The sequence below is a fragment of the Canis lupus genome, chromosome 12, assembly GCF_011100685.1.
Source record: "Canis lupus familiaris isolate Mischka breed German Shepherd chromosome 12, alternate assembly UU_Cfam_GSD_1.0, whole genome shotgun sequence".
In the NCBI taxonomy this organism is placed as follows: domain Eukaryota; kingdom Metazoa; phylum Chordata; class Mammalia; order Carnivora; family Canidae; genus Canis; species Canis lupus.
The window spans coordinates 49,918,998-49,940,366 of record NC_049233.1 but is presented as its reverse complement, the minus strand read 5'-3'; the positions used below and the strand labels follow the sequence as shown (position 1 = coordinate 49,940,366).

The 21,369-nt window shown below is 35.2% G+C and overlaps 1 protein-coding gene across 2 annotated transcripts in view; it reads left to right on the top strand.

Annotated features, from left to right (window-relative positions):
- The window catches only part of MAP3K7 (mitogen-activated protein kinase kinase kinase 7), a 69,188-nt gene that overhangs the window by 16,483 nt on the left and 31,336 nt on the right, over positions 1 to 21,369 (top strand). For both annotated transcript variants that reach the window (XM_038554740.1, XM_038554741.1), the window contains exons 3-9: positions 825 to 890; positions 1,412 to 1,457; positions 2,550 to 2,688; positions 11,679 to 11,803; positions 14,348 to 14,476; positions 16,444 to 16,574; positions 18,139 to 18,220. In XM_038554740.1, the coding sequence (XP_038410668.1) occupies positions 825 to 890; positions 1,412 to 1,457; positions 2,550 to 2,688; positions 11,679 to 11,803; positions 14,348 to 14,476; positions 16,444 to 16,574; positions 18,139 to 18,220 (718 nt within the window). The remainder of the gene's footprint in view (positions 1 to 824; positions 891 to 1,411; positions 1,458 to 2,549; positions 2,689 to 11,678; positions 11,804 to 14,347; positions 14,477 to 16,443; positions 16,575 to 18,138; positions 18,221 to 21,369) is intronic.

Genomic DNA, 21,369 nt, shown 5'->3' with positions numbered 1-21,369 from the left:
CTTCTCCCTCTGCCTGTGTCTCTGCCTCTCTCTCTCTTTGTGTCTCTCATGAATAAATAAATTAAAAAAAAAAAAAAAAAGAAAGAAAGAAATGCTGATAGTTTGGGGTCCTCATGAAGAAAAGATGATCTCTAGTAGTATACTCCAAGAGTGGCCTCAGCCTTGCCTTATTCATGATTTTTGTTTATGATTTAGGTAAAGGTCTAAGAGTGCATTGGCACTTTCACAAAACTAGCTAAAAGCATATGTATTAAATGCTAGGAATTAGGAGTTAGAAAGATAGCTAGGATAAAAAAAATTTTTATCAAAGTTAATACGTACAGGTAATTCAGACTGTATTATTATTTAAGCATATAATAATAAAAATGTGAGAATTATACAGTATGTATAAAGTGCTGACCAGGGCCTGGCACAGAGTTTGGTAGACTGATCAGCCATAGCTGTGAAGGTGGTGACGGTAACATAGCTTCTTCTGCTTTGGATAACTAAGCTCAGTGCCATCTTTGGGATGGTGTCCTAACGTTTTTAGTTGAAGTTTATTTTTTTTATTTGTACTTACCATGGCTTGTTCAATACTCCTGTTATAGTACTTTGCACTTTGCCTTAATTGTTTACGTCTGTCTCCCAAGTAAAGCATGAGAGCTCTAGGACAGGGAATCTTTGTCATTCTGGGTAGGCATTTATGACCACAGTGCCTGCTACATAGTGAATAATGATTGTTGAATGGTTAAACTAATGTTTTGTACACCCTAAAATTGTAATGATGCTATGAAATCAATTCTCAAAAGTTAGCATCTTTTAAAAGAAACTTTAATTTGTTACAGCTTCGACAGTTATCCCGTGTGAACCATCCTAATATTGTAAAGCTATATGGAGCCTGCTTGAATCCAGTAAGTTTGTCATTTTTTCATTGTCACCTACCTATAAATATTGACATGGTAAATGTTTGCAGGTGTGTAGCTTATGAACCTATTTTGATCTGTTATATTATTTCCAAAAAAATTACACTTTATTTGTTTCTGTCTGTTAGCAACATAGTATGTTGGAGGCATTATCTTGGATGGTCCTGTCCACTAACCTCATCTTATGAGGTTTATGACATTCCTTGACAGAGTCTACTCAGCACTGAAAGTTCTCAAAGGTTTTGCGATTGTTTTTACATTCACCTCCACTCTTATTATATATTATAATATCTATTATGTTATTTATTACATACTAATTTTGTAGTGGGCCCCTACAAGACAAGGCCTTAGATCATAGGGCCTTCTTTTTCCATTAGTACCATTTACATAGTGGGGACCAAAAGAATAATTTTTAATGCATTTATAAAATTACAGATTGAACTAAGTTCTCTCAAGTCATCTAAGATGCTATAGCCCTGTGGTTAATTATACTGACATGTTTCTTTTAGGTGTGTCTTGTGATGGAATATGCTGAAGGGGGCTCTTTATATAATGGTGAGTGTCATTAGACCTGTCTTTATATAGTAGAGTAAAATCATTGAAAAGCTTTTAATATACATTGTTAGTTACTTAATGTTCTTCACAGTTTACTACCTTCAGAATCTCAAAAGGAGGTAATTTAAAAGAAAAATCTGTTAAAGATTAGAAACGAAAAGATAAGATGCTGCAACATTAGTATGTGAAATTTAGAAGCCTATCAATCTTTTCAATTGATGGTACTTTTCATAATGTTAAAAGCATTTAAGTAAAGTAAAATTTGCTTTTTAAATAGATTTTAAAATATCTTCATACTTTTCATGTTTTTCATTTGCCCACTCTTATCTTTGAGCCTCCTTATTTGAGAACTCTTTAACTGTACTTTCTTCCCTCTCTTACTACTTAATTTGCTCTCTTTACAAAAAATAAAATTGCGAAAACGCACTTCACAAAACATTTTAATTATAACAAAGAAACAAGGTCATTTAGTTATTTTTATAGAACAGAGATTTTTCACTCTTAAGAGACACCAGCCATATAGTAAATATATTAATGATTGCATTTATATAAAATAAATTGTTGCATTTTATTTTTTTAATTAACGGTTTATTTAAATTTTCATTTATATTTAATGCCCATGTGTTCATCATAGTTAATGGGTATCTCTAACACTTGGTTGTCTTATTTGGTTGAACTATTTCTAGTTTTTAGCTATTGTAGAAAGCATAATTATATACATCTTGATGCACATTGTTTTATTTCCTTCCATACTACTCTGTATCTCAGTGCTATCACATTGCCTATAATTTATATTATTATGAAAGACCATCTTTTAAGCCGGAAAAGTGCAGTAATTCATATTAATTTTGCTAGAGAGTGTGTATAACATTTGATAGAGGTACTATTACATTTTAGATACTTGTGTGGTAGTTCTCTATTTGAAATTATTAGATATTTCCATCTTTATATTTAGAAAAGAATTAAAAGCAGGACTGATGGGAGCATGTGTAGAAAAATACCCAGTCCTGTGTCCCAATAGTGCTCTCATTCACCTTGTGTCTTTTGTTATATGCAATAAAGTTCTTTTTAGTTTGTGCCTTTCTTTTGCAGTGCTGCATGGTGCTGAACCATTGCCATATTATACTGCTGCCCATGCAATGAGTTGGTGTTTACAGTGTTCCCAAGGAGTGGCTTATCTTCACAGCATGCAACCCAAAGCTCTAATTCACAGGGACCTGAAACCACCAAAGTAAGTTCTAATAGTGTGATGTCTGTCTCCATCTCTCTCTCTCTGTCTATCTTGCCCCAACCCCTGCCCACTTCCTAATTCAAGCTAATTGTTGCACTTGACTTTCTCTTTTCTCCTCCCTTTTGGCTAGTTTGAAAGAGTTTATTTTTAACTCACCTTTGTTATTTAGTCATTTATCTAAGCTTGCATTTTAAAATACTGTCTTTAGTAGGATTTTAATTTTAGTCATATTTTTGTTATATTTTAATAACTCTTGCCATTGATTGGCATACTTCTATAATTGGTTAGCCTGTAAATCTTATTTTGTGCCTGCTGTATCTATTGTTGCCCCTAGACAGTCCCCAAGTTTATATTATTCCCCACTATATTCCTAATAACTAGTACAATGTCCATATATAATAGACATTCTACAATATTTTACAGAGTGGTTATTATTTGCCATTTTAGAGGAAGGAAAATGGACGTGTCTGGCATCTGGGTAGAACCTGAAAATATTCTGGATTTCTCCTTATTAAGGATCATAGGACTTTAAAACTCCCCTAAATAAGTACATTAACAGGCTAATACTTTGGGGGTTTTTTGTTTGCATAGGTACTTAAATAAAGAAAACATACATGTGGTATTTTCCCCTTTCCTCTCTATTTTTTTTTTTCTTTATCCACTTGTGATAGTAAAAAAAAGTCCACATGCCATTCTCTCACTCCCCACCCCCGCCACTACATCAGTCCTCATATAAGAGGTTTCCCCTAGGAAATCAGTCTCAAGTATTCCATTCTCTTGATACAGGTTTAAAGCATTAAAGTGTCCTGTCTGGGTACAACTTGTCACTCTTATGTCTAATCTAATACGTTCTACATAGCTTTCAGCTCTTGCAATGGCTGTTCTCACTAGTGTACATTATTCCTACTCTCAGACTTAAACTGATTTCTAAAAAAAAAAAAATAAACTGATTTCTGTTTCCCTAGGTCCCTGGTCAAATAATGTTTAAGACTCAGATTCATGATTCTTTTATTTTTTTACTTGACTCCTTGAGGCTATTGCCGTAGCTACCTATCTTGGCCAATGAAGAAGAAATCATTTCATCTTTTTTTCCTGTTTACGAAGATTGAATCATCTTTTGCTCCTCTTAATTAATATACAGCTGAATTATCAAAACAAATTCATGAGAATCATAGCTCTTATCCAGCCACAAATTGACTAATGATTCAGAGGATACAGGCAAGCATCAGGCATCTTTTTCTTGGAAGAGCCAGAAACCATCAGATGGAACTCCCAAAAGTATCTTGTTTCTTCTGCATTAGGTCATATTTTGGTTTTGGAATAACTGACTATTGTTAAACAATATACATGAAAATACCTCACAAAAGGAAGTCATTTCAGTTTTCCAACATCTTTTCTATTCCATAATTATACAACTGAAATGACTACCTTCATTCTCCATCTACCCATATGCCATAAGTCCATAAATGTTAGATTTATTTAACCAACCTACTTAGATATGTCCTACTTAAATCATTTGTAGATACAGACTCTTCCTTTTGCTAATAGATACCATCAGTATAGTTGTAGGAAGTCTAGCGTAGGTCATTCATTCCTCTTAGGCATCCTTATGGTTGTACTCGTTCTATAGTATTGCAGATTGTTTTTAGGACACCCAGTATACACTTTGGGCTTTAGAGTTAGAATTGATTTCTCAGAATGTACTGGAAAAAAGAAAAGTCTTTGGAATGGCTATGCTTTCATATATAAATTGTATACACAAGCACACATACTATATTACTGTCAGTGGAAAACCTGTGGATTCTGTATTAAGGAAGAGTGTTCCAGAGAATGGTGTATAAAGAAGGCACGTGATGATTTGATTAGGTATTTTATATAATTTCAACTTGTGTTTGTGCCCCTATTTTATTCATCTTTTGCAGGTTTGTTTGCATGTACTCCAAAAATAAAAATGTGGTTTTGGTCCCAGCTGTGTGAATGTAAGCCTACAAAGATAATTTAGGTTCATATTTCAGTGAGTCTTGAATGTCATGTTCATTGCTGGTGACCTATTAAAATCTTATGAGTGAAGGAGTACTAATTATAATAACATTAATATAAAAGTCATTCAGAAAAAATTAACTTGAATCTACTAGGTAATAAAACGAGGAAAACCAGTTTTACAGTTCTTTTCTGGGTAAAGAATAGTTAGAGCTGGAACAAGAACAATAAAACAGGCAATTTTTTGTTGAAATGCATCTAAAAGTAAATTGCATTTAGCATTCTTTCCACTTCAGTTTTCATAGAAGTATTTTTGACATGAGATCTGTATAGTTGTTTATCTGGTTTATTTATCCTAGTCATTTGGACTAAAAAGAAACTGATTTCTGAATAATCTTTCTAGTTAGAATTTTAATATAAAATTATATACAAAGAATTTATAAAAACTGTAATTTCCATGAACACCCCCCCCCAAATACTGCTGTTGAATATTACTACAGTGTGATAGTACAAATTATCCTTATTTCTGTTTGTCATCCAAAGGAAAACCTAAGTAAGGGTATATACTACTTGGTGATTGAACTTGGATGGTATAGCACCTAGGAAAATCAGAATCTTAAGTTCAGAAAATTTACTGGAAACCTTCCATTAAGTTACTTTATTATTTAAAGATTTTATTTATTTATTCCTGAGAGAGAGAGACAAAGACATAGGCAGAGGGTGAAGCAGGCTCCCTGCAAGGAGCCTGAGGGGGGCTCAATCCTAGGACCCTGGGATCACCACCTGAGCCCAAGGCAGATGCTCAACCACTGAGCCACCTAGGCGCCCTTCATTAAGTTATTTTAACTGTAATAAAGTTATGCTCCTCCCACACACACACACTTCGAACATAAGAAACAGTTTTGAGATTAAACATTTTTAGAAGTATCTTAAAAATAAAGACATTTGGGGAGCCCCAGTGACGCAGTGGTTTAGTGCCACCTTCAGGCCAGGGCGTGATCCTGGAGACCCGGGATAGAGTCCCACATCAGGCTCCCTGCATAGAGCCTGCTTCTCCCTCTCCCTGTATCTCTGTGAATAAATAAATAAAATCTTTTAAAAAAATAAATAAGGACATTTAAAATCAGGACCATTTTTTCCTTCTCCTGTATACGTTTATTTTACCTTTTTAATTAAATTATATCTATTTGGGACACCAGAATGGCTCAGTCAAGTTGAGTGGCTGCCTTTGCCTCCAGGCATGATCCCGGAATGCCTCCAGGATCAAGCCCTGCATCATTGGGCTCCCTGCTCAGGAATCTGCTTCTCCCTCTTCTCATCACCCCACTTGTGTGCACGTACACACTCCCTCTCTCTCACTCTCTCTCTCTCTCCCAGATAAATAAACTCTTTAAAATAGATGAATAAATAAATATGTAGTTATTTTCAAATAATATATGTTCATGATTAAAAACAAATGCAAATAGAAGAATATAAAGCGAGTCTTTCCTGCTTCCTGTTTCTACTCCTCAAAGGTAACCACTATTTTGTTTTTTTAATCATGTATGATTTATACTTTATATAATGTTGCTTTTTTCACTTACATGGACATCTTTTCATATCACTATATTCAGATATTTACCGTTCTATTTTTAATAAATAATATTCCCTGTTACTCTTGGTAAATACTCGAAACTATTCTTGATCTTATAAATAATCTTAGACTTGGAAGACTTGATTTTTATGGCTGTTTTTAGAAAATATACTGCTACTGAATTATTTGATGTTTTGAGATTCTGCAAAGTTTTTAATGCCCTAAGTTGGTGCTTCTCAAATTCCTCTCCCCGCCCCTGAACAAAGTTATGATAAAATACAACCTCAGTAGTTTTAAGAGTAGGGAGAGAGAGCCCAAATAATCATCTTTTTTGGATTTTGCATGCAAATTTTGCATTCAACTTCATATATTATGTAATTTGTTTTAAAGTCAATGTTCAGATGTTAAAAATACTTAAGACTGAGTAAAAACGATGGTCTAAGGAGAAGTGCTAGTTTTAACCTGGGGCTCTGTAGGCTCCCTGCCACTTACCTTGGCACACACTGACTGGTATAGTGACAAGGTTTCATACCCTAGTTTACAAAGCACATAAAGTTAAGCCACAATATCTATGTATTTAAATCCTAACAACCTGTGATAGAGATTATATGGAAATGTGGCTTGATTCTTAATGCTCACATAATAAGAATTTTGACATTCCAGCAATATGGCAAACTAGATCAACTGAAAAACCGTCCTACAACAAACACCCAGAGATACTGCATATTACAACAAACATCCTTTTACATACATAGGTGATCTTACAAGAAAATAAGGGAAATCATCAGGGCAAAAAATGGAAAGAACAGAATCCTAAAAGAATACAATCCAAGCATGAAAGCTAAGGGACTGTATGTGAGCTTCTGTCAGTATCAAAAATATAAAGCCCCGGTTTTAATGGCTCTTGTGTAATTGGAGATAAGTCTTTTGTTCTGTACCAGGTAAAATAGCAGAACTGAGATCTCTCCATAAATTTAGTATTCCCAGAGGGAACAACTTAAAAGTAGGCTAGAAAAAAATACCAGTTTTCTTACTTAAGCAAACTTTTATTTCTTAACAGAGATCTCCCCTCTTGTTGTGAATTTGGATTTGCCCTACTTGCACACTTAAGAAAATCCCAACAAGACAATAAAAGTGTTTTGGGATTGGTAGTGTCCCAGGGCATCTGATAGTAATGAAGCTCCCATTTAAAAGTCCTGTGCCTTCAGTCCAGGCCTTTAATTATTCCAGATTAAAATTAATCAAATATGAAGCCACAGTAAAAATTACCACACCCATAAGGGTCCAAGTTACCATGAGTAAAAGTCAGCAGAAATAACACAAAGCAGAATTAAGCTCTCAAATATTTAGACTTCAAATATTTGAAATATGATGTAAATATGCCTATATTATTTACCCAAAAAAAGAATTAAAATATGCAAGGAATAAATTACTCAAAATGGCCAAAAGGACTAAATACAACATTTAGGAATAATTAAAATTTTTAAATAGGGGATCTGAAATACATGACAAGAGAATTGGCAAGCTATAAGATATATCTGCAGTTACCCAGAATGCAACACAACCAAATAAGTAAAGGAGAAAAATGATAGATTAAGGAACAGAGAAAGGAAAGACAGGACTAACAATACAGAACTACAGTAGAAAATAAGATGGAGAGAGTATAATTCAGGAGGGACTGACCAGGAATTTTCTGGACAAAGATGATTTCTAAACAGGGATAAATGAAATCTACCCTATAACACATGTTAGTGAGGCTACAGAACAACAGAAACAAAAGGGAGATTTTTAAATCAGCTAATCAGGAAAGAGATTACCTACAAAGGATTGACAGACGGAAGGGTATATTCCAGCACCATTAGTGGAAGCTGGAAAACTGGAATTATAACTTCACAGAGCTAAGAAAAAAAAGTGTACCTGCCCTAAATTATTTTTTAAGGAGAAGGGTGCAAATTCAAGATGTTTTGAAACAAAACCTGAGAGAATTTACTATAAATGGACCTTAATTGAAGGTATTTGGGAAGAAAGAAAATGATTGCATAGGACAAATATAAGATTCAAGAAGGAATGGTGAAACACATTAAAATAAAAGTTGACTGTATAAAACAAAAATACATTTATGCATGTAAGAGAAGGTGGTTAAAGGGGATTTAAAATAAATAATTATTTCTACTAGTTTACAGAATAACCCTGAGGACTGTAAGCCTTTTAGGTAATGATACAGAAAGTGAGTTACATATTTATTTTTAAATGTTTAACTCTTTTAATAAGCTAATAAAAATTGTCTTTTACTTTTATAGTTCTTTTAATACTTTCTTATGTTGATTTCAGTCTCTATAGTAGTAATAAGTTACATTGGGATATTAAAAAACCTAAGACTCTGAGTATCAGTTTCTTTAAAGGAATCATAATAGCTAAGAATATTAGTTGTTTTAACACCAGCTGCTGTAGCTAATACTGGGCTTATCACAGTAGAAATTTATTGCTTGTGCATGTGAAATCCAAAACAGTTGTTCCTGTTTGGCAGATGATCTTCCGTATTGTCATTCAAGGACCCAGTTATGCTTCCTCCATCTTGTACTTCTGCCATCCTCCAGGGCTTTGGCAACTTAATCATTTAGCCAGCAGATAAAGAGAATGGAGATCACATGAGAGGTTTTTTGAGCCAGGTCTAGAAATGACCCTCCCTTTAATCACATATCAGTGGCCACAATTCAATCTTAGAACTGTAACTTCCTAGAGGGGTTAGGAAATGTCTTGTATGCCCCCAGAGGAAGAAGGAGATGGCTTTTATGAGCAGCTGGCCAGTCCCAGTTACCCAGAGTATTTACTCCTCTAACCACAGGTTAGAACCACTTACTGTTGCCAGTTAAACATCCCAAAGGCTCTTCCAGTCACCATCCAATTCACTGTCCAGGATGAGCATTTCAAGATGACATGTGGTCCTCCAGCTGGTCTAGATGTAGCCTCCCATAGTTTAGAAACAAATGAATTAAAAGGACAAGTTATCTGTCACCTCGCCCTCTCCAACTCACACAATACATAATAACAGAAAGACAGGATAATCAGTAAAAGTTTCCACTGGGAAAAGGAAAGCGTGGAAGCATACCACAGTAACTCGTCTATAGGGATGAAGTCTTGGCATTGTCTAGTCCCTCTGCCCAGGATTTGTGAACGGGGTCTTGATCAAACCTTGCTTCAGCCCTTGGAAAGGAACTCCCTTATCCATTGGTCATGACTCCAAGCTTCACCCTTTAGTAAATTCCTTCTCAATGCATTCTTCATACAATGTCAGATGTGGGTATTGGCATATACTCTCCTCAGAGTTTGTACAGTTTTCACAACCCGCACCTTGCTTATGTAGATCTGGGGTCCTGAGGATTGTTGTAAGACTCAAAACAATCAAAAACTTTTAATTAGGAATTTGTGGTTCCTTTGGCAGTTTAATTTCCTCAAAAGTAGGCTTTTGATCTCCTTGGTTCCTGTCCGTTTCATGTACCTGTAACTATTACTATAATTCCTTTTAGACAGAATCTTGAACCTGGTTTATTTAATTTCTGGCCACACTGCTTTTTCTCAACTGAGTAGAGGCACCTTGAAGCCGTCAAGTTTTAGTGGGAAATACTTTCTCTTAATTTATTCTTTGCTGCAGTACTGAGTCTTAATGGGCCTTTGTCAGTCTTCTTTCCTGCTATTTGGAGTCTAGAAGCAGCCAGCTTTTCCAGTCCTTTAAGGCCACAAATTTGTCATAGGAGACAAATTTTACCAAATGTTTTACCATGTCACTAATGAATCTCTGTCTTTTCCAGTTTTAGCTTTTTTTGCTGCTTAGTGCTAGGCTAATATCAAATATATTAGATTTTTGTGATAGCTACATCCATTTCTATACCATTTTCTTATATTGGTTAGAGTGGCACTGTTATAATAAGCTCTGAAATATCATGGCTTTACAAAGTACAAGTTTTTTGTTTTGTTTTTTTTTTACTCATATGATGTCCAAAAGAAATGTTTTTGATTAGTGAGCAGTTTTCACATTGGTGGCTCAAGATCCCAGGCTCCTTCTGTCTTGTAGTTCAAAAGCCTCTGCATTCAGTGGCATATGAGGAAAGGAAAAGGAATATATGTATGTGAGAGATTTTTATGGCCAGGCTTGAAAGCAAAGTACATTTCCATCTACAACCCATTGACTAGAATGGTCATATAGCCACACCTAACTACTCAAGTCTAGAAAATGTAACCTCTGGGCAGCCCGGGTGGCTCAGCGGTTTAGCGCCTCCTTCGACCCAGGGCCTGATCCTGGAGACCGGGGATCGAGTCCCATGTCAGGCTCCCAGCATGGAGCCTGCTTCTCCCTCTGCCTGTCTCTGCCTCTCTCTCTCTCTGTGTCTCTCATGAATAAATAAGTAAAATCTTTAAAAAAGAAAAGAAAATCTTTTATGTCCAGGAGGGAAAGGAAATGGGGTCAGTGAGCAGCTAACCAGTCTGGCAACATTAGGTTAATCTAACAACTCATTTCTGTTCACCATAAGGTTAATAAAAATAAAATAGTTTATAAACATTTGGACAATGATCCATAATAAGAGATACTTCACAGTCTATCATGTTTACATACTAATGTGTATAAGACTAAAACAACATACATCAAACAGTATTTCATTTTACTAGTTGTGATGTACTTTGATATTTTCTATTCTATTTTTTTAAATGCTTTTATAGTCTACTGAATCAATTTTGTGACCTAGGTTTCCAGATCTCTGATATAGATTTTTATGATTTAGAGGATCCCTCCTGGGTGGCTCAGCAGTTGAGCATCTGCCTTCAGCCCAGGGTAGCCCAGGGTGTGATCCTGGAGTCCTGGGATTGAGACCTACATCGGGCTCCCTGCATGGAGTCTGCTTCTCCCTCTGCCTGTGTCTCTGCCTCTCTCTCTCTCTCTCTCTCTCTCTCTCATTAATAAATAAAATCTTTTAAAAATACAGATTTTTAAGATTTAGATTTTATGAGTAGGTTTCTGCCTGTAGCTTAAAAAACACTGCAATAGGTAGATTAAGTTTAGGGGGCAAGTGATTTACAAAGGTATTGATATCCACCTACTTCCCTTTCAGGACATATAATGTTTACCTGATAGGACTTTTTTTAAACCCTATGTTTTATTTTCTCCCAGAGAGATGTATAATCAGTAAAGATTATGGAGATAGAGATGGAGACATCAAACTTTTGGCCTAGCAGTCTTGGTCCCAAGAGAACTAGGTTAGGGTCATTTAATTTTTACAAATATTCGTCTGAACCATTAAGCTCTTAGAGTGACCAGGAAACTGGTTGGAAGTTGAATGATGACATTGTGCTTAACCATTTCTATTACCACAAATGTCTCTTCTTTTATTGTAGGAATCAAGTATTGGTCTTACAACCTTTATTTTTGATTTTTTGTAAACAGCTTACTGCTGGTTGCAGGGGGGACAGTTTTAAAAATCTGTGACTTTGGTACAGCCTGTGACATTCAGACACACATGACCAATAACAAGGGGAGTGCTGCTTGGATGGCACCTGAAGTTTTTGAAGGTAAATGACAAAATCATATTGCGATTGATAATCTGCCTTCTTACTCCATGTACATCCGGTGTGTGTTTATGGCTTTATGCTGTTTCCACAGTTTTATTTCTGCATAGTACATATTATAAAGCATATACAGTTGACCCTTGAACAATGCAGAAGTTAGTGGCACTGACCATCCCACACAGTTGGAAATACACATGTAACTTTTGGCTCCCCCAAATTTAACTACTAAGTGACCAGAAGCATTAGTCATAACATAAACAGTTGTTTATCACCTACTTTATATATGTATTATATACTGTATCCTTAAAATAAATTTGAGAAAAGAAAATAGTAAGAGAAATACATTTATAGTATTGTACTGTATTTATCCAAAAAAGAAAAAAAAAAGATACGCATTTAAGTGGACCTCTGTAATTCAAACCAGTATTCACAGGTCAACTGTAGTAAAGTCTAAGGAGTTAGTAAACAAATATAGCCCTAGATCTTAATAGCAATTTGTATTGTCTAGCACTGTTCTATGCAAGTTCAAGTATATATACAGTCAGTCCTCATTTTCATATTCCACCAATTGCAGTTATAAAAACCTGACTATTTTTAACCCTAAAACCAGTATTCTTGGTGCTTTCATGGTTATTTGCAGCCATATACAGAGCAGGGAAAAATTTTGAGTCATCAACACATGTTCCTAACTGAGGAATAAGACAACACACTGCCTTCTTATTTTGCTCTCTACTTAGTGCTTTTTTTTCCTATTTTTTTATGTGCTTTTTGTTGGTGATTTCACTGTTTAAGATGGCCTCCAGAAGCAGCATTGAAGTGCTTTCTAGTGTTCCTATTTATAACAAGGCTGTGACATGTCTTAGAAAATACATGTGCTGGCTAATCTTTATTCAGGCATGATTTATAGTGCTGTTCCATGAGTTCAATGTTAATGAATGTCCAATATATATTAAATAAAGTATCTTAAACAGAAACACATAATAAAACAAGGTTATATATTGATCAGTTGACACTAAGGTTCATAGGAACCTAACCCTGACTGCACCTACGAGCAATGATTCAGCAGTCACTAGTCCAGTCGTCACAAACTGTATAGAACATAAAGACCAAGAATAACAAGAATCAACTGTGCTTTGTATTAGTTTCCTAGCAATTAAAAATTGACAGCCTAAGTTTAAATGAGCATGCCTTAGAAGGAATGCAGGTAATTTGGTTTAAATATAATACTAAGAAAGGCAAGTAACTGATAAACTTGTTTAATTTCTTTTACATCTCTGTACCTCAAGTTATAAAAGAGAGATCTGCAAGTTTCATAACAGGTTTCTGTATGAAAATATTAAGTTATATTTTAAATGAGAAAAGTTGATTAAAGATGTGGGATTTGTATGTTAGGAAGTATGGCTGTCCAGAAGATTCAGATATGTTTAGTAATCAGATTCTGATTATGGCCTATTTATTTTCTTTTTGGCAAATTTAAAGTATTTTGTTTCTTTGTTTCTAGCCACCTGAGAGAGAAATTTACCGTGCAGTTGGTCACTTGAGTAGAGCTATTTTGCCATAAAATTCAATTAAAAAGTGAATGAACTAGCAAATGTTAAATTATACAATTAACCAAATAATGTCTCTTTTTTAAGTTCATGTGTAGAATACACTGGCTTAAAACTATTCATTTAAAATGTTTTCCTGTGAGTTAGCATAGTTTTACTATAGTGTGAAAAGCAAAAAGATTTATTTATACAAAAGAGGCAAGAAATAAGTTATTTTTAGTATTTAGAGTAGCAAAATTCATACTATGAGGCTATATAGATTTCTTCATTTCTGAAAGATGTCAGCACCTAAAACCAAAATTAGATTGTAATATCATTTTAATGCTTACAGTAGATTGCTTAGTGCATGTGAAGTACACACGCTACATACAAATGTAATTATCACTGTAATCATTGTTCATTCTTACAGTGGGTTTTTTGGGGGTTTTTGGCTGTTTATTGGGCTGATTCACCCAATTTAGTGATCCTATAAATTTTTCAGCATAATCTGCTTACTATAAATTTGTTATCTATAATTTTCACTGCTTACAACTGTTAAGTTTACAAATTAAGAATTTTATCTTGCCAGATATTTAGAAGAAAGTCATAACATTAAATTAGAAATTTCTTCTGCCTTGATAGAGTAGTTCCATCAAGAGAATGAATGGGGAAAGAAAATTTAAGATTAAAAAGTTACAGAAAGGAAAGTACAAATGCTTTATTCTCTACCTTAGAGAAAGTATAAGTCTGAGTAAATAAAAAATAAATCCTGTGCCTCTCAGTGAAAAGGTATGAAGTGTCCAGCTTTCTAAAGTGTTTTTTTAGTGCATTATTAATACTTAATTCATAAGTAAATGTTTTGTTGCAGAGACATAAGGTACTTAGGAAAGAGTAATTTCCCAGCTCTGTGTGTTGTGTCCTCCTGTTTTTGTACACAGTGCTGTTAAAAATTTATGAAAGCAGTTGTTTCTGTAAGTCATGTAGAAAAAGAATCTTGAAATTATACCACCTTTTCCTCTAGGTAGCAATTACAGTGAAAAATGTGATGTCTTCAGCTGGGGTATTATCCTTTGGGAAGTGATAACACGTCGGAAACCCTTTGATGAGATTGGTGGCCCAGCTTTCCGTATCATGTGGGCTGTTCATAACGGTTAGTAAAACAAAGTTTTTCTTTAATATATTTTGTATATTTTCTGTCTGGAAAATTGCGTCTACCTTAAAGAAGACCATTTATCAAAAAAAAAAAAAAAAAAAGAAGAACGTTTATCCCAAATATTAAAATATCCAGTTCTTTGTTACCAGAATACTTTGCTCTCATCAGTCTCCTACTCTCCCCCAAAATCAAGGAGGGCAGAGGTGAGAGTGGTCCCATCCTTTGCCCAAGGCTGAGGAGGTCTGCTGATTCTGCTGATTAGGGAAGAGCCATCAGTAGACAGCCAGAGCCAAGTACCTAGGTTGGCTTTCTCCAGGGGATAGAGAAGCATCAGATTAGACTCTGTGAAGAAAATAAAATTTTTAAATTAAATTAATAAAATCTTTCTCAAGGTTCAGATAATTGAGGAGATATAACCTTTTCTTTTGAGGGAGTAAAAGATAATAAGAGTTGTTACTTCAGCTATTCATAAAGGCAGAACATAGCGCTTCACATATGCTTTCTTTTTAAAATCTTCTCATTCACCCTTATAAGGGGAGTACTATTATTGCTTCATTTTACAATTTTACAGAGACCGAGACCTAGAGAGGGAAAGGAAGTTGCCCAAGGTCACCAGATTAGTAAGTGGTATTGCTGGGATTCACATCCATATCTTTCTGACTCCCAATGCCCATATTTTTAGGTTATATTGATTTATGAATTCAGTATCCTTATATCCCTCCTGCTCCTTTCAGACATGTAATTGTGATATTTCTAACCACTCAGGATGTTAGAATACATGTTCTTCATTAATCAAGTTACTTCACATTTGATTTGGGAAAATAAACTCTTCATGAAGGGAAATTGCTTAACCTTCCTAATTTTTATTTCACTATTATTTAATTTCTATCAATTGGTTATAATCATTGTGATTATGGCATTTTAATTTTTTTGGCATTTTAATACACTGTTCCACAGATCATAAAATACTTACCTAAGTATCATAGACTTGTCAAACAGTATCATTATCTGAGTAATCCTAAGTGTTTTTATTGGTTTCCTGTACTACTTTTCATTTTACTACCTTTAATGTCATTGTAGAGAATGCTAGAGTAATGACTAAGACAATTTGTTGTGTTTTTCTGTCAATTGTCAGTAAATTATCAACTCGGTAAAGTAAGGAATAAAAGAGCTAACTTGTTGGTAAAATTACAAAGACTTCATAATATTAAAGGCTTTTTTTAAGTTAGGGACCTCACTATAGTATTTACACAAAAGTTGACAGTTTTCTGGCTGTGAAATGATGGATTCACAGCAGCCAAAAAGGTCTGCCACTGACAAAAGAGTTATTTAGAGGTCACTGAGTATAACACCATAGTTGATGACTTTCCTGATATGAAAGAGGATTTTTCAAACACATTTGAAAGTTTTACAGTGAATCTGAAAATATAGTTCAGGTAAGATTACTTAAAACCACCATTTAATTTTTTTTTAATGAAGTGCCCACTAAGCCATTATTATTTGTTACAGGAAAAAGTTTAGAATAAATGAGATAGGGGGCAGCCCTGGTGGCTCAGCGGTTTAGCGCCACCTTCCATCCAGGGCCTGATCCTGGAGACCCAGGATCAAGTCCCATGTCAGGCTCCCTGCATGGAGCCTGCTTCTCCCTCTGCCTGTGTCTCTGCCTCTCTCTCTCTCTCTCTGTCTCTCATGAATAAATAAATGAAATCTTTAAATAAAAAAAAAAAAAAAGAATATTTCTATCTTACTATAATGCACATAAAAATTTTATTTTAACTTTGCAAAAGGTGTAGCTTCCCCTTTATGAAAATACAATGTTAACAGAAAAAAAAGTACTTCACTATTCCAAAATCTTAAATTACAAGATCTATAAAATAAGTACTGTGTTGGAAATACATATAAAAATTTTATACCATTCTTTTGGATAAATACATTCTTCCCCCTCCTCTAATTTTCAATTCTAGGTACTCGACCACCACTGATCAAAAATTTACCTAAGCCCATTGAGAGCCTGATGACTCGTTGTTGGTCTAAAGATCCTTCTCAGCGCCCTTCAATGGAGGAAATTGTGAAAATAATGACTCACTTGATGCGGGTATAATCCTTCTTTTGAGGGGCTTTGGATTTAGGGGAATTTGATAGATACTGAGTTTGGATGGGGTTTAATGTGAAGAGACATTATTGCTATTTTCTGCTTTATACTTTTCTGTTTTGTCCAGTTTCGAATGGGCATTTATTACTCATATTCAGAGGAGGAAACATCATTTTGGGGAAAAAATCGAGTTCTTTATAATGGAAAGATAACTAGACTTGGTTTCTGAACTTGCTTTTTCCTCTTGCTTAACTTAGTGGACAAATGCGTTTGTCTTGATAGGACTTAGGTATTTTCTGACTCTAATACTTGCCAAACTAAATTTTAAATTTTCTTGAGTACAGATCTTCATCAAGGAGTCATTTATGCAGGGCAATAGAACAGTTGTATACCCAGGCACATTTGTTTAAATGATTTTTACCTTCTGGTGTTTCATTGCACAGTTTTAGCTTTTCATTTGCCATTAAAATGTTAAACTTCTAGGATTTATAGATAGGATTTTTTAATTTAGAGGAACCCTTTCAAATGATTATCAAAATTTCTTAGTCTATAAACAAACAGTTTGAGAATTATTTGAATAATTTTAGGCCTTTAGTTTTGGGTGCACTAATAAAATCTATCGAGTGGTACTTTGACTTGAAAAGTTCACATACTTATGAAAGTGCCTGAATTTCAGAACAGTTTGCTCAATAGAAGAACCCTTCAATCTCCTTACATATAGATTTTCTAAATGGCTAGAGATTTGTTTATTCTATTGAAAATGATTTAGGCAAACCAAGCTTGAAGTAATCTGATTAAAACTTACCATCATATGTGAATTCCAGCTATACATAGGATCCTAGGCCCTAAAGATACATTCATAAGAAATCTACTTCGTCTCCATAGTGAGATACCTTAAAACATTGGGATATAAAAATTGTTCAGATTGTTGTTGTACTTACATGTGCTTTGTCTGATTTGAAAAGAAAACCTTTCCTTTTCTCCCCTAATTTCTAATGTTTGCCCAGCAAAAATTTCCAATATTATATCTCCAGTTTATAGAGGAACAGCCATAATCTATTTTTGATATTCAAAATATTAGTTCTGACAATTATTCTATGGCATACCAAGCTCAACTGTCAGACTGACAGAAATTTCAACAGTTTGGAAGTTTGTATCAGCAGAACATAAATACATTTTATATAATTATAAAAAAATACATTTTATATAATTATAAGGAATGATACTATTATATTACCTATGTTCCTCTAGAAAAATATAGCTGTGTTCTTTAGAACTGTCTAGGCTCTGTGTAAAATAGATACTTAAGTACATACATGGCATTGATCACAGGTGAAATACAAAAGAGTAGCACATTATCATCATCTTTGTAAAACCAAAAACCTAAGGCATATACTGAGTATATGTATCCACAAATTCAGTATATGCCTTAGAGAAAATGAAGCAGTATCTTTGCTACTTTCACATCTCAGGACAAGAAAATAATGTGTATTCTTCAAATTAATTTTCACAGGATTTATTTTACATTAAAGAAATTTTAAATTGTGATTTACTTTTTCATATATAGTACTTTCCAGGAGCAGATGAACCATTACAGTATCCTTGTCAGTATTCAGATGAAGGACAGAGCAACTCTGCCACCAGTACAGGTAAATGGATAGATTGGAAGAGTAATAACCTAATTTTTTTGTCTCTGTTCCCATGAAATTATAATCAAGAGGTAATGAATGATGTCTCCATTTGCATTTTAATTTCTTCGTTTCATATGATTGACTGCAATTTGGGTTTCCAGGTGCATCATTCTTCATGAAGGTATCCAGATTAAAGAGTTACTAAAGATCTGCTTCCAAGTATTAGAATTCTTGCATAGTTAAATATAAAAATATGGAATATTGTATTGCTGGGAATGTCATTCTTTATTTGAAAGAAAATCATTTTTACACAGATAACGGCTTGATCAAATAATATTAGAAATCATTGTAAATGTAAAAATCAGTGTATTTCTTCTTCGTATTTCACCCTACTTATTTCACCCTACTTTGTAGAAAAGCCTGTAGAAACTCTTATTTAAGAACTCTTGTTTTTAGTTCAAAGTTCCTTAGTTTTCTAAATACAAGGTAATAGTGGGATCCGTAGTATGTGAACATCAAAAAAGACAGTAGAGATAACTCTCTTAGAAAAATTGTGCTTTTCAAAATATATGGCCTTTTAAGTATTTTTATTAAGATTTTATTTTTACTGATCTGTTTCCTCGAAAATAATTACGTTTACTTTAAGCTGGCTTAATAGTTATTACCAAATTCCATCTTTACTGAAAATCTGTAAGTTGCTCTGAATTCTAAAGTGAACTTCTCTGAAATTCCATGATTTGTTTCTGCCACCACCTCCAGACTCTCTCCCTGTTTAAGTACTGTGACCTTCAGTCCTTTGATCTTTCCATCTTTTCACTGAGCTCCAGTTCTCTCAGAGCCTTCCTTTCACTTAATTCCAGTTATTTTAATTTCTTGTCTCAGGCTTGTTTGGCTATTAACCACAAGTGGTTAAATCTGACACTTGCAGGGCAGCCTGGGTGGCTCAGCAGTTGAGCATTTGCCTTCAGCCCAGGGTGTGATCCTGGAGACCTGGGATGGAATCCCACGTCAGGTTCCCTGCATGGAGCCTGCTTCTCCCTCTGCCTGTGTCTCTGCCTCTCTCTCTCTGTCTCTCATGAATAAATAAATAAAATCTTAAAAAAAAAAAAATCTGACGATTGCTTTTGCTTGCCTCTGCCAGTATGGGTGCACATGGCTGGAGACAACACGTATTTACTGTCTTCAAACACCTTAGTGATTTAGTGATGCTACATGGCTGTCCTATAATTTAGTCTGTCTCCTCTCACTTAGGTGACTTAACTTTATACTTTAACCTGTCTCCTCAAATGTCAAATAATCTCCTCTTCACTCCTCACTTTCAGCTGATCTTATTTTCTATTTCTTTGAAAAATTGGATTGATCAAAAGGTAGCTTCCAGAAGCTCCCCCACTACATCTGCCCACCGGCCGGTATCTGTGCCCATCTGCTCTACATTCTTTTCTGTTACCATGGCTGAGCTCCTCACCAGAGGCAAGCTTGTCTACTTAAGCAGTGTATCCCATCTGCTCTTCCCAGCAGTTCTTCCCTCGGTCTTTTGCATCATCAGTTTTAGCCTTTCTACTGGAATCATTCATTCCCAGGGCATATATAGTCTGTATTTGCATCCTCTTAGCTTCTCTCTTCCCATTCTCTCTAGTGCCCAGTCCATTTAGGCTTTTATATACTACTACTCCAGAATTACCCCTGTCAATGTTACTAGTTGTCTCCACATGACTAAATTGAAATGATTTTCACTTCTCATTGTTTCTTTAAAAAAAAAAAAAAAAAAAAGATTTATTTATTTAAATAAGCAAGAAGGAGAGAGACCATGTACAGCAAGGGCAGGGGGAGAGGGAGAAAGAGAATCTTAAGCAGACTTCCTCCTGAGCAGGGACCTGACCTGGGTCGTTTTGGTTTTTGTTTTTTTTTAAGATTTTATTTATTTATTCATGAGAGACACACATACACAGAGGCAGAGACACAGGCAGAGGGAGAAGCAGGCTCCATGCTGGGAACCCGACGTGGGAAGTGGGACTCGATCCCAGGTCTCCAGGATCACAACCTAACCCGAAGGTGGTGCTAAACTGCTGAGCCACCCAGGCTGCCCTGACCTGGGTTCTTATGACCTGAGACCTGAGATCATGACCTGTGCCAAAACCAAGAATCAGATGCTTAACCAACTGTGCCACCCAAGTGCTCCTAGTTCTCATCTTTTTTGGCTTTCAGTAACATTTAACACAGTTCATTACCTTCTCCTTATATAGAGCATTTTCTTTAGTTAGTCCACAGGTTACCATATGAGCCTGGGTTTCCATCTTCTATCTCTGGCCACTTTCTCTGATGGTTTCCTATGCTGGTAACTTTTTATCTTCCCAACCTATACATGTCACCATGCCTAGCGCTCAGTCATTAAGGCTCTTTTGTTTATCTCTCTACCCTCATTTCCTCAGTAATCTCATCCAGTATCATAGTTTTATATACCATCTATTTGCTGATGTTTTGCTTCATCCCTGGCCTGAACTTCATACTCCTATATCCAGCTACTTGATATCTAATAGGAACACAAACTTTTTTTTTTTTTTTTTTTTAAGATTTTTTATTTATTCATGAGAAACACACAGAGAGAAAAAGGCACAGACAGAGGCAGAGGGAGAAGCAGGCTCCATGCAGGGAGCCTGACGTGGAACTCGATCCCGGGTCCCCAGGATCATGCCCTGGGCTGAAGGCGGCGCTAAACCGCTGAGCCACCCGGGCTGCCCAGGAACTCAAACTTAACATATTCCAAACTAAGCTCCTGATATACCCTTCAAATTTAGTTTTCCCATGGTCTTCCCCATCTTGATTAATAGCCACTTTGATTTACTAGCTCAGACTAAGAACCTTACAGTCACCCTTGACTTTAGAAGACTAAGCATTTTGGTTCCCTGTTTCTGCTATCCTTAAGTTTCATTTAAAATGGGTTTGGAGGGCAGCCCGGGTGGCTCAGTGGTTTAGCACCACCTTCAGCCTGGGGCATGATCCTAGAGACCCAGGATCGAGTCCCACGTCGAGCTCCCTGCATGGAGCCTGCTTCTCTCTGCCTCTCTCTCTGTGTGTGTCTCTCATGAATAAATAAGTAAAATCTTTAAATAAATAAATACATACATAAATAAAGGGTGTGGATATCTTCATTGGCTTGAAAAGTCTTA